Source organism: Crocodylus siamensis, chromosome 1 (genome assembly GCF_052110815.1).
Source record: "Crocodylus siamensis isolate JL-2025a chromosome 1, ASM5211081v1, whole genome shotgun sequence".
Lineage (NCBI taxonomy): Eukaryota > Metazoa > Chordata > Crocodylia > Crocodylidae > Crocodylus > Crocodylus siamensis.
The window spans coordinates 255,417,149-255,430,209 of record NC_143395.1 but is presented as its reverse complement, the minus strand read 5'-3'; the positions used below and the strand labels follow the sequence as shown (position 1 = coordinate 255,430,209).

Here is a 13,061-nt window from a genome sequence, read left to right as displayed (position 1 = left end):
ACAGTTTTTTTCTCACGTCTCCTGCTTTCTGTGCACCAGGTTTGTTTTCAAATGTTCTCTAGTCCATAACATATTTACAGAAAGCAGCTGCATAGCTGCTTGTGGCCATCAAGCCTAGAACAATCACCAGCAAAGTCCAGTTCTAGCCTGACCCTCAAAAATTAATTTCTGGCAGCTGTAGGTTTGAATATGTCATGCCAGAGCCTCGCCTGATATAAAGCAGTGTATTGAAATCAGTCACATTTTCAGAGCAGGTCCCAAATCAGTTTTGATGCTAGTTGCCACAGTTTCCAAAAACTGGCCTGTCCTTACAATAAAACCTTTCTTTCTAGCTTGTATAGCATTAGTGTTATTATTACTGAAAATTGTAATATGGGTAGTATAATTATTTAAGCATTTTTTGTCATTTCTGTAGGAATTCCCCTGATGACTGCAGTGTGGCAAAAGGAGGAAAGATGGTTGGCAGCTCTGACACTGTTGGGATGAATTATGGAAGCTACATGGAAGAGAAACATGTTCCACCACCAAACATGACAACCAATGAACGAAGAGTTATTGTTCCAGCAGGTTAGAAAGTTTAAACAAGAAATTCCCCTTTCAAGTAAAAAAGTCTGTTACCACTAGGAAATTTTGTTGACCTGATAAGATTTAAAACATTAGCCATCTTCTGTACTAAACTAGATATGGAACATGTTAAAGACTAAATTTAAGTAGAGTGATTAGAAAGAAAAAAAATGAGCTCCCAGGTTTCTTATTAAGAACAACTCGAGAAATAACATAAGAAAGCCTCCTCATGTGCCAATGCTGACTGCTTTTTAGGCAGCACTGGGCAAGCTGCAGGATTCAGCTGCTTCCTCCCTGACTTTATCAGTGGCTTACAGAGCAATTTGCCACCATCTAGATTGAAGGGATTGACCAGGTCTTTGCATGATTCTTCACTGACCCTAGTACAGAACAGAAGAAGAGAAAATATTCCACCCAGTGCTGAATTAAGATTTATTGGGACCCTGAGCAAACAGAAAATTGGAGGCCCCTCGCACCCCATTATAAACATGAGTATATTAAGGGGAGGCATGGGGGTACCTTGCATGGCTGAGGGGGAGGGAGGAGCCCTGAAGCCACAATTGGGCTGGGAACTCACCAGTGTCATGGTGCTTGGTGGCCTGGGAGCAGTTGTTGTGGAGCACATAGTTCTCCATCTGCAGCTCCATGGAGCCACGGGCATCAGCACTGTAGCAGGTCAGCCTGCGTCTGACCCCGTTCTCAGAAATGCTGGGCCTGCTGCGCACAAACAGCTGTCACCAGGGGCCACTGCCTCCCCACCCAGCCCTGCCCCAAACTGGCCTGGAGAGCCATACCCGCCTGCCCGCGGAGCCTTGCCGGTGCTGCAGACAGTGCACAGCCATGAGCATCCAGCATGAGGCGAGGAGGCTGCCCCCACAGAATGGCTGCCCTGGCTGCAGGGCTGTCAGGTAAGGGTGTGTGCTGGGCAGCACCACCAGGCCCCCAATTATGCACTTGCACTGCAACTGACTCTTCCCGTAACGCTGCCTGCAGCCTGGGACAGGGCCCTTGCTGGATCCCACATGTATCAACTCCACCTCGGCCTCAGCCTGGTGTCTGGTGTCCTGTCTGGTGTTTTCCAGTGCCACGGTGCCTGCAGGAAGGCAGGTGGTCCCTGGCACACACAGTTAGCCTCCCCTATGATTTTTTCCTATGGGGGACCTGATTGACAGAGGCCTCCCGGGCCCATGCCTTAATTTGCCCCTTGTAATCCCACTCCATGCAAATACAAGACACCACCTGGCCCTAAGCATAACAGAAAGGTTGGCTTTTATGAAATCAAACAACAGGGATGATCATGCCTTGAGCAGGGGAAGGGGTTGGGGATTGGATAACCTCTTGAGGTCCCTTCAAACCCTAGTTTTCCATTATTCTATGAATTTATAAAACCCATTTGTAGAGATTATTCTCAGTGCTTGAGCTGTGTAATAAATGTTCATAAGCAACCTAATAATTTGCTGCAATAGAATGGCATGGCTGATAAACATTGTATGTGGTAGCAAACTTTATTATGGGATTCAGAAGACTAATTGAACAAGAAAGCATTCACTGTTGTGTGAACTGCCTTCTTTGGGCACCTCAGGTGCAAGAAAAAAGCCTAAATAGAAACTCAAAAAATATACATGCTACTGGGTATATGGATATACAAATATACAAACAAACATAACACCTAGTATATTGTATTATTATTTTCCATACTGCAGAAATTACTTTGTATGAAACATTTCTGCTTCTTCCATATTGCTTAATGTTTTTACAGTTATTCGGTTGCTAAGGTCTGCAAGAGTACTAGCTGTGGCTAATTTTGCAAGCTGCAATGATTTCAGTTATTTGTTAAGATACACACATATGCACACAAATATATTGCATTATCCTCCACATGTATTTAAGTAGTGCTTTTCTGAACTTCAGCAAAGTGAGGCATTGAATGACTAAGTATTCTGAAAACTGAAAACAGGCAGTGTTTGAACATGATAGCATTGGATAACTTTGGAAAGTGAATATTTCTTTCATTGATCATTGCTACCTTTTCCAGTCTTTTAGTAATCACCGATTTGTGAAGATCATAAAGCTCACTTTCCTTTTATCCACTTCCTTTGCAATATATTTTTAGATGAATTTGAATGTGATGCAAGGAAAAAGATGATCATAAGCACAACCAGTTATTTTGTGAACAGAAGAAGAAATATTTTGGGTGAAGCTCAGCTGTTGTACATCCAGGCGTTTTCAGTTCTCCACCACTAGTGCAATCTACCAACTGATATGGCAAAGATATGTAAAGTCCAAAAGAAGGGTTCATAATTTACAGCTAAGCTAACATTTTGAATAGAGCTTACAGTTCACATTCAAATTCATCACCATAAATATGAAGCATTTGGAAAGTTTGTACATATAATAAAAGTATGGGCAAACCTTTGAAGCTTTTGTTTATTGACTTTTGTATGACTCAAATTGCACTGATAGACTTCTTAGATAACCCATTAGGGCTGACAACCAGTTATCCTCTCTTCCTCAAGCACTCTAGTTCCTTCCTGGAAGCCACATTACCAGTGCACATTTCCTTCCTCAGCAGCTAGCCCTCTGTCCATGAGGTCCATTAGGGTTCTTTGGACAAACACTTACTAGATTATGGACCACTACACAAGTCATGCTGTTTTGAGGCTTTTGTTTTTGATGTGGGATCATCATACATGATGGATCTCAAAAACTCCAGAGAGCTAAGGGCTCAGGCCTTCAAAAGCTTAAAAATACCTGTAAGAGCATTATTTTAAAAAACCTAGACTATATGGAAGTTGAAGAGAACAGCAGCAAATAGGCTGACTTAGCTGATCAATGCCACATGCCTCTGAAAATGGCTATGGGGGGAACAAATGTAATTCAACTTGACTAAGGGAAGAAAAGTAATTCTGAGGCTAATGCACTAGATAGGAACTCCAAACATGAAGGTTCCTAACTCTTCCACAAGATTCTTGTCTGAACCTGAACAAGTCTCTTAATGCTTCAGTGTTTGTCTTCAGTGTACGTTGTCTCGTACTCTCTATATACACCTCAGGGAATTATGCGCAGAAAAAATCAAAATGATGAGCAGGAAAACTCAAAATTATGCAAAATTAATTACATTTTTTTAACAAAATTAAAATATAACACTATTTGAACCTTCTTTGGAAATATATGCAAGTATTTTGTGTGGTTGGGGGTGGGGTAGAGTATGTATGTGAGGGGGATTTGTAAAGGTGTGTGTGGGGGGTTGTACGTGGTTTTGGGAGGAGTGGGGTTTGTAAAGGGGTATGGGGTGTATGGGGGGATTTGGGTGGGTATGGGAGTATGTGGAGTTTGTGGGTGGGTAAGGGGTTTGTGCAGGGGTTATGAAGGGGTGTGGGAGGTGTGGGGGGTTCTGGGGATGTGTGTAGGTGGGTGTGGGGCCCCCCACCACATATCCCCCGCATAGTGCACAGCCCTCACCACCAGCAGCTCAGCAGCAGCAGGCCCGATGGCACATGACTCCGTGCCTCCTTTGCAGCTTCCTCCCAGTCCCATGGTATGCAGCTCCCAGTCACGCACCATCGGGCCAAACTGGCTCTCCACTTAGAGGGGGCTTCCAGCACTCTAGTGGGAAGCCACACAATGAGGCACAGAATCATGTGCCATTGAACTGGGTAGGATTCTGCTTCCTTCCATATGTGGCTTCCCACTGGAGTGCTGGAAGCCCCACTTTGAGGCATGGAGCCAGCTGGCCCAACCTGATGGCACACAGCCCCAAGCCCCCCACAAACCCCATGCACACCCACCTCTCCTGCAGGCAGGAGCTCCCTTCCCCACTTACCCAGCTGTCTAATCACATGGCTCTGTGCCTTCACATCAGGGGACTCCCACCTGGAGTGCCAGGAGCCCTGATGAGGTGGAGGCAGAGAGCCCATCATAGTTAAATTATGCAATTATGCATGGTCATGGCTTTTATGCACAAAATTGTGTAATTCCCAAGCATGTATCTATCATCTTCTGTCTCTTTAAAATGTAGGCACACCTATCTCTTACTGTGAATAATCCACATGCAATTAATGCAAAGGGATAAACTCCAGAGTTGTTTCAGCCAGAGTACACTGCTCCTAGGCACAGCATCTACATGTGTGCCTGGAATAGCAGTACTCTGAGCTGGGGCAGAACAGACCCAGGCTGGCAGCAGGCTTTAAGGGTCAGACCTAGACTCTGGGTGGTAGCAGAGGGGCTGGCTAGGGCCTGAAAGTGCCAAATGTGCAGCACGATGTGGCAGGCAGAAGTCTGACCCTCTGCTTCCTTTGCTGATCAGGTGCAATTTACACTCGGGTCAACCTTTACATGTGTGTTTCACCACAGTTAATAACTCTAAACTAATACAATACTATCCCTGACCGTACTGTCTTATGGCAGAGTTAATTTACTGTGCCCTAATACCAGTGCACATGTAGACAACGCCACTTTACTGCGGAGTTAATTACTCTACTCCACAGTAAAGTGCATGTATAGATGTACCCAGTGTGTGGTTTAAAAAGGATATTGGTATTGCTTGGGGCCTCACAAACTACTGTAATATACAGTAATAATGAGAAGTCAGTAGTCTTTTGGGATGGATGAGGAGGTAACTTAAGGGAGTAAATGGAGGTATACTTGGGAATAGAGATTTATTTAAACCTCAAAACAGTGTGGACTGGATTCAGGAATGTGTCAATAATTGAACAGATCATATTTTTTTTCTCACAACCAGCTTTGCCACAACTTGATGTAGGTCACAAAAACTAGTGTAAGACAGGAGCAATGTAGCAGTATACATTAGTACAAAAGAATATTTTCGAGTAGAAAGTGAAGAATGCTGTATCCAGTAAAAGCTATGCTAATTTAGTGAGTAACAAGCCAAACCATGACGTTGTACTCAGACTTTTTCTCTGCTCTCCTTTTCTCCTAATGTAGTAAATTAATTTCTGGTATGTCTCTGCTGAAGTCAATATAACAGGGATTAAGATGATCCAGTTTGATTATAGTTGGTGCATCTACACAAGATGTTTACTGCAGAGCAGCCTAATTAGATTCACAGTAAAGGTCTCAACATCTTCATGTGCAGCCCCATTAGGCCACAGTAAACTAATAAACTCTGCCCCTGCGGCAGAGTTTTTAATGCACAGCAACACATGTAGATGCTGACAGTGCTAGCTGGGGTGCAAGGGTGGTTCAGTGTTGGGACTGCCTGCCAGCTAGCCACACACTGGAGCACCCTCATGCTCCAGCCAGCCCCTCCATAGAACGTTGAGCTGAGTCAGAGCACGCCGGGCCAGCTGGCTAACCCTACAGGCCTGCTGCCACCTGCAGCTGCTCTGACCCAGCTCAATGTGCTGTGGTTCCAGGCACAAGTGTAAATGATATGTATGTAAATTATATGCATTGGTAAACAGAGTTTATTGCTTTGAATTGCACATGTAGATGCACCCAGTGTATAGTAATTTGCAATTGGTCCACCACATCAGATAAAAATTGATAACAGTATGTTTGTAAAACCATCAGATCCTACACTGTGGAGCACAGACCACGTGCGTCAGTGGTTGGAATGGGCTGTGAAGGAATATGGTCTTCCAGACGTTGACATCTTGTTGTTCCAGAACATCGATGGGAAGGAGCTATGCAAAATGACCAAAGATGACTTCCAGAGACTCACCCCCAGCTACAATGCAGATATCCTCCTCTCACACCTACACTACCTCAGAGAGAGTAAGAAAATTTTCTGACTTTGCAGTAACGGTTGAAACAAACCTCTCAACCTTTTCAGTAGTAATGCCTTTGAATTTGAAATACCAAAGGTCTCTACCTCAAGTGTCACTGCTTGTGACAATGTTCTGTAAGGCTAAGTCCAAACCCTGTTGAGGTTGATGGAAAGATTCCATTGACTGCAGTGGGCTTTTGGTCAGGCTTGTTGTGATTACTTGTAGAAATGAGATTAGAAATGTCTCAAAATGTCAGAGACAAAGATCAATTTGAACCCCAGCATATTCATCTGCATAGTATAGGAAGAAAATAAAGTGGGATTTGATGATAATGTTTTTTCTGGTCACATGCTCTTTCCTTTCTATTGTATATATGAGGACATTAAATGAGAGTGAAAACATTGATTTATAAAGGATAATTCCAGGCATGATTCTTTGAACATGTAGGCATCTGTTCTACTTTCTATAGGTGCATGTAACTCACATTGAGCCTAGTAGGAGATTATGTATCTCCATGAAGAAGAGCCCCCTCAAATGGAGCCAAAGGATGTGTAGCCCATGGCTAATATTCTAAGGGCAACCAATTTAAATGTTTAAGGCCTCGCATGAGAATATTTTGCAAATCTGTATCATTAAAAACACAAAATAGGCAAGTATGGTTTTAAAAAAAACAAAAAACCAAGCATTGCAACACCAGTGTGGTGCAGTCTTCTCCACACTCACACTGACAATCAGTCATATATATGTATGAATAATATCAATTAAATGAATACCCTTGTTTAAGTTTAACATTCACACCTACCCTGCCAACAACAGAACTAAACCGTTTGGTAGTAGACACTTATAAAAATAGTCCTATCAGGGGAAATGGTTTTAAAAGATAATTCTCAGTTTTTTTTTCATTTTGGTGTTGCTTTTTGTTTTGTTTTGTAGCTCCTCTTCCACATTTGACTTCAGATGATGTTGATAAGGCCTTACAAAACTCTCCACGGTTAATGCATGCTAGAAACACAGGTAATGCTGGCACTGCTCCCATTCCTATAGGTCATCTTCTAAAAGCACAGGATTCCTGTTTATGAGTTGCATGCTAAAAACAGAAATGGTAAATTAGCAAGGAGCACTGCACTAGCCCAAGAGCAGGCTTGTGAAGATCATCTTATAGTACTGGTAATTAAGTGTGTGTGTGGGGGGGGTTCTCCCATGCAGTATACTGCATCATATATTTAAATAGCATTTTATTACAAAAGTAATTAGCCATGAATAAGCAGGAGTTTTATTTTTCCCCATTATAGAAAAATGGGAAATAGTACTGGCTCTTTTCAAAATGGAATATTTCCATTTTAAGCTTTTAATTAAAACTATGCCAACAAAGAATGGAATCTTCTGAATTTTAAAAAAGGTTTTATACTTTGCAAAATGTGAAAACTGTATCTTTTTAAAGAAAAAAAATTCTATTTATCATGGTAATCCATTACCCACATTAGTACTATGCCTGGGTATTTTTTAGTGGAACAGAAATTACATTTTATGAAGATGCCTTTCTAATAATGTTTTTCAGACTTGCTTCTTGAGTATTATACTCTGCTGAAGCCCCACGAAATGCAGAATCTTTTATCTGTGCACTGCTTTATAGATACATGTATTTTAAGATCATCATATATATTGTTTATATGAGCTATTCCCAAAGTCTTAATAAAGTTTTATGATTATTACCATTCAGATTTTTTTTTAAAGTACAAAAAGTATTAATATTAACCCTTCTATTAAACACTCCAGGCAAGTATGGAGGGTAGGTAGAACTATAAAAAACACTTCTAAAATGTGTATTGTTTTCTGCAAAAATTATCTGCTTCAAAGTATTTATAAAAATCAATGTGAAGTCTGTGTCGTTCTAGCATTCGTACAGTAGAGGATTACTGTTTGCTTAAATAAACATCCTGGGTATTGTATCATCATGCCTGAGGGTATTAGGTACCTACAGTGACCAGAAATAACAATTTTCCAGAAATGGAAATGTGCTAGTAACAAAACAAAAAAAATGCATTTTTTTTCTGTTTCATAATTTACCTAGTTTTTTGCTTGGGTCATTAGAAATGAATGTCCCTAAAGAATTACCCAGTACTTGCTCAAAGATCAGGTGTTTTTTGGCTAAAGTTAAATGATTAATATCTGATGTATACTCTCTGTGCACTGTATCCCTGATCCAAAATCCACTAAAGGAATGTGAGTCTTTCCATTGAGTTGAGTGGGTTTTGGAATAAACCTTTAAATCTATTTTTTTAAATGTAGCCTTTTCCATCTCTAACATTCACAATAGCCATTTTCCAATGAGCTTCTGTGCACAGTTATCTAATGATTCCCTATTTTACCAGACACCTGCAATATTATTGAGAGTGTTGAGTTCATTGGGCCAAAACCAAATGAAAATATGCAAAATAATCTGCATATATTCATATATTGCTGGGATTATTGATATAGTAGTCTTACATAAGCAATGCTGATGGCAACATGATTATTCAGTTGTATAAGAAAAAGGAACAATATCCTGTGTGGGTCAAAATCTGAGGTGGGATTTTCAGTGTAGTCTAGTGTCCAATCTCTATTAATATCAATGGCAATCAGGCACATAACACAATTAGGCCTCCTTCAAATCCTTAGCCATGGTAATTGTAAGTTAGTTAACAAGGTGAAAGTGATTTTAATGCCTGAAATAGTCAGAAAACATGTTTTTGTATCAAAGTGGATGTTTACTGTTTTTCACTGTACATAGAGAATTAATTATCTGGGATCCTGACCCAAAGCCAGTTTGAATAAACGAAAAGACTCACTGGCTTCACTGGGCTTTGGTTCATGCCATCAACTGTCTGCTGAAAATATATGCATGTTGCTAATGATGACCAGGCAGCACAACTTTGTATTTCACAACAAGGATGAAACCATTTGAAATGTGACATGAGCTTTTCTAAATTTGAAAAATTTAGACTTTATTTTCTTCCTTCTTGCACTGTCCTTTCACTGATGCATCACCACAGGTTTGAACAGGCGTAAGGGAGATCAGTAGCAAATTCTATACACCACACTCCTGAGGAACAGGATATTTTTTAATGCAATTGATTCAACTAAATGTACTGTAGCTGACCATGGTGCATCAGAGGCACAAATAATCATAAGACTGGGATAACCAATTCTAAAGTGGTTTGTCTCCTCTTCTGTTTACAGGAGGTGCAACTTTTATTTTCCCTAATACTTCAGTTTACCCTGAAGCAACGCAAAGAATCACAGCCAGGCCAGGTATGAATGATGACATTTTTTTTATGTGCTGTGATCTTGCTCAGTTACTCTTATGTAAGCTGTATCCCTATTTCTCCCTCCTCTGTGTATATAGGAGTTTGTAGGGGAGAAAGAGCAGTTTCATAAGCCTATGTTACTCATTATGCCTAGGGACAGACAGGCAAAAAGCCCGAGCCTGAATGATTCAGTCTTTGCAGGTTAGTCTAACCTGTAGACAGTGAACTGGTTTGCAAGTGGATAGATGCACATACCTGCAGTGGCTAAGCCAGAAGCCAGAGGGTGCTTGAGCACGCCTGCCAGCCACTGGCAAAGGGGAGGGAAGAGAGATGCTCTTCAAGGCTCTCATCTCTCCCTGCTGGAGCAGAGGGGACATGGCCAGGCACCAACGGGAGCTAGCAGGGGGGAGAAGGGGGACAGCTGCTGCCAGAATGAGGAGTGGGGGGAAAGTCCTTTCTCTGAAGCAAGCATGTATTGAACACAGCAATTTGCAGCCTCAAGCATACAACAGGGAACTACCAAAAATCTTTGCCTAAGCTAAAATACGGCCCTGTAAAACACAGCATACATAACTTAGTCTAACTTAAAGTATAAACCAGGAAGAGATGAGAAAGCCTTGCATGAATCTTCCGTAATCCTGAGGGCAGTGTCTCCTTACAGCCAAAAGGTATCAGGGCTTGTGGTAGAGGTGATAGCTTTTATTAGACTAACTAGATTTTTGCAAAATAAATTCTTTTGTTTCATTAGTCCACCTATGGGACAGGGTGCCTTGGTAGTGCAAGCAGTGTGGGGGTTTATTCCCCCCTCCCTTTCTTGTCTAGCCAGTAGGGACTTCAACCAGGGTCTGCTGGACAGGGCAAAGCAGCCTTTACCAGTTTCCCTCTCCTCCCTCCCCCCCCTCTTTCCCAGACCCACTGTGAAATTAAAGTAACCCCCTGGCTGCTGGCAAGCCATGGAGTCCATGGCCAAGGTGGCGGGGGGGGAGGGCAGAGGGAGGAATTAACTCCCTCCTTGCCTGGCTACAAGCCACAGAGGTGCAGCCGGGCTAGCAAACCTCAGGTGTGGTCCAAGGTGATGGAGGAGGGAACTAAACCCCCTTTCTGGCCCTTTGCCTCAGAGGCCATAGCAGGCTAACTCTGGCCATACCCCACCCCGTTCCTACTAGAGAACTAGGGGTTGTGGTGGAGCAGAGAGTCCCGCCCAGCCCAGAGAGCATGCTGGGATACTGGGGGACTGATTTAACTGAAACTAGCAAGGGGTCTGGGACAGACATTGCATAAACCTGGTTTGACCCAAATCAGTTAAGTCTGATACTACATTCAACCAGGTTTATCTCAAACCAGTTTCAGCCATTTTCAGACTGGTTTATGAGCACTGAACGTTTGTTCTGTTACAGGTTTAAACCAGTTTCTGACCACTTAAACTGTTTTATGTACAATGTCTGTCCTAGCCTATGTGTTGTCTTTGAGGCAGTGCAGTGTAGTGGTTAGAGCTCTGCACTGGCACTAAAGATAACCATTAATCAATTAGTTCCTTGTCATTGCAGCGTAGGACATAGACAGTGCCCTCACCTCCTTTGCTTTTACCTACAGCATGCTCCGTGGCCTACGAGGTACTTTCCTGTCTTGTGTTCTACACAAGCAATGCTTCCACACATCTACACATGAAACACTATTTGACTAGAGCAGAATAACTTTCACTACCATAAAATAGCACTGTTGGGGACAGTACTATCCTAGAGTGGCAAAAATAACTGTTTAAATACTAGGGCTGCTCAAAACAGCACCATTTCATCTTGACTTCCGTTTCACCATTTTGAAAGGACAGTATTTCGTTTCATCATTTCATTTTGTTTTGAAGCACTGCTCCATTTAGTTTAATTGAAACTGTTTTGCTGTTTCAATGTTTTGTCCATAGGTTTTAATGTGGAACCATAAAAATGCCTGTAACTTTGCAATTTTTGCCTGATTTGGATGAAAATTGCAAGGGTAGTTAGCCCCTCCTGAAGGAATGAAGCCTGCCAAGCTGCAAGGAGATAGGTGCAGGGGGGTTTGTGCAACTGCACCTCAAACAGTTAAAACCAAAACTCACATCACCTGCTGACAGAGGCAGCTTGCTGTCATCCTGTGAGCAGATCTTGCTTTCAGCCCATGCCCGGTGCTGGGAAAACTGCTGCTGCTGTTGGCTCCAGGCAGCAGTGGCAACCTCCTGCCACCCTGCATGCAGTTCTGAGGGGCCCATGCCCTTTGGGAGGCCTGCACTCAATGGCAGTGCTGGGAGGGCAGGTGTGGGGGGGGTTACAGTGAATTTTGGGGTGACAGCAGCCCCCTTCCATCATTGCGGCCTGCCTCAAGCACTGGGGAGAGCATGGTGCCATCCTTGCTGCAGCCCTGGGAGCGGTGGATGCTGCCTGCCTGCAGCCACTGGGCTGCACTGTGCAAGGGAGTTCAAGGCACAATGCAGCCTAGCAGCTGCAGTCAGGCAGCATCCACCACTCCCGGGGCTGCAGCAGGGGTGGCACTGGGATCTTCCTGGCTCTTGATGGCAGCACTGGGAGGGCAGGTTGAGCTCCATGGGGCTGGTGGAGCCGCTCAGAGCACAGACCTGGCTCTCTCCACCTCCTGCTGCTGGGCTGCATTCCAAGTGGCTCTGCCAGCCCTACGGAGCTGAGCCTGGTGGTAGGAGGCAGGGGAGAGCCACTGGCTAGAGCTGTACTCGGAGCCAGGGCTGCGCTCTGAGCGGCTCCACTACTGGCTCTCCACCGCCTTCCACCACCAGGCTCAGCTCCATGGGGCTGCGGAGCCTCCAGCTGCTGGTTTGTGCTCACGAGGGCTGCACTCAGAGCCAGATCTGTGCTCCAAGCAGCTCTGCCATCCCCTTGGAGCTCAGCCCTGTGGCGGGAAGTGGTGGAAGAGCCAATGGTGGAGCCACTCAGAGTGCAGCCCTGGTGAGCACAGCCCAGCGGCAGGAGCCTCCGCAACCCCATGGTGCTGAACCTGGAGGTGGCAAGAGAGCCACTGGCCAGGGCTGTGCTCTGAGTGGTTCCACCACTGGCTATCCCACCACTGGACTGAGCTCCATGGGGCTGGTGGAGCCACTTAGAGTGCAGCCCTGGCTCTCCCCCACCTACCGCCACCAGGCTGCACTCCGAGCAGCTTCCCAGCCCCACGGAGCTGAGCCTTGCAGCAGGAGGCAGCAGGAGGTTGGGGAGAGCCACTGGCCAGGGCTGCACTTGAAGCAAGGGCTGTGCTCCAAGTGGCTCTGCCAGTGGCTCTCCTGCCACCTGGCTGAGCTTCATAGGGAGGACACCAGCACAGCTCCCCAGTCTGCAGGTCTCTTGTTGCAGCTGGCACCAGTGGCCCCCTGAAAAGAGCTGGGGGAAGCGATCAGAGAGCTGGGGAATCCAACTGGGAACTGTGCCCAGTTTGATTCCCCAGCTCTCTGATCACTTCCCCAGAAAAACCGGCTTTGAAACTCAAA

The 13,061-nt window shown here is 44.2% G+C and overlaps 1 protein-coding gene across 4 annotated transcripts in view; it reads left to right on the top strand.

The window, feature by feature from the left end:
* Nucleotides 1-13,061, top strand: part of ERG (ETS transcription factor ERG) — a 240,033-nt gene that overhangs the window by 210,433 nt on the left and 16,539 nt on the right. For 3 of the 4 annotated variants that reach the window (XM_090060785.1, XM_090060775.1, XM_090060796.1), the window contains 4 exons: nucleotides 416-567; nucleotides 6,097-6,300; nucleotides 7,227-7,307; nucleotides 9,513-9,584. In XM_090060785.1, the coding sequence (XP_089916911.1) occupies nucleotides 416-567; nucleotides 6,097-6,300; nucleotides 7,227-7,307; nucleotides 9,513-9,584 (509 nt within the window). The remainder of the gene's footprint in view (nucleotides 1-415; nucleotides 568-6,096; nucleotides 6,301-7,226; nucleotides 7,308-9,512; nucleotides 9,585-13,061) is intronic. The other variant, XM_090060806.1, reaches the window with a different exon arrangement.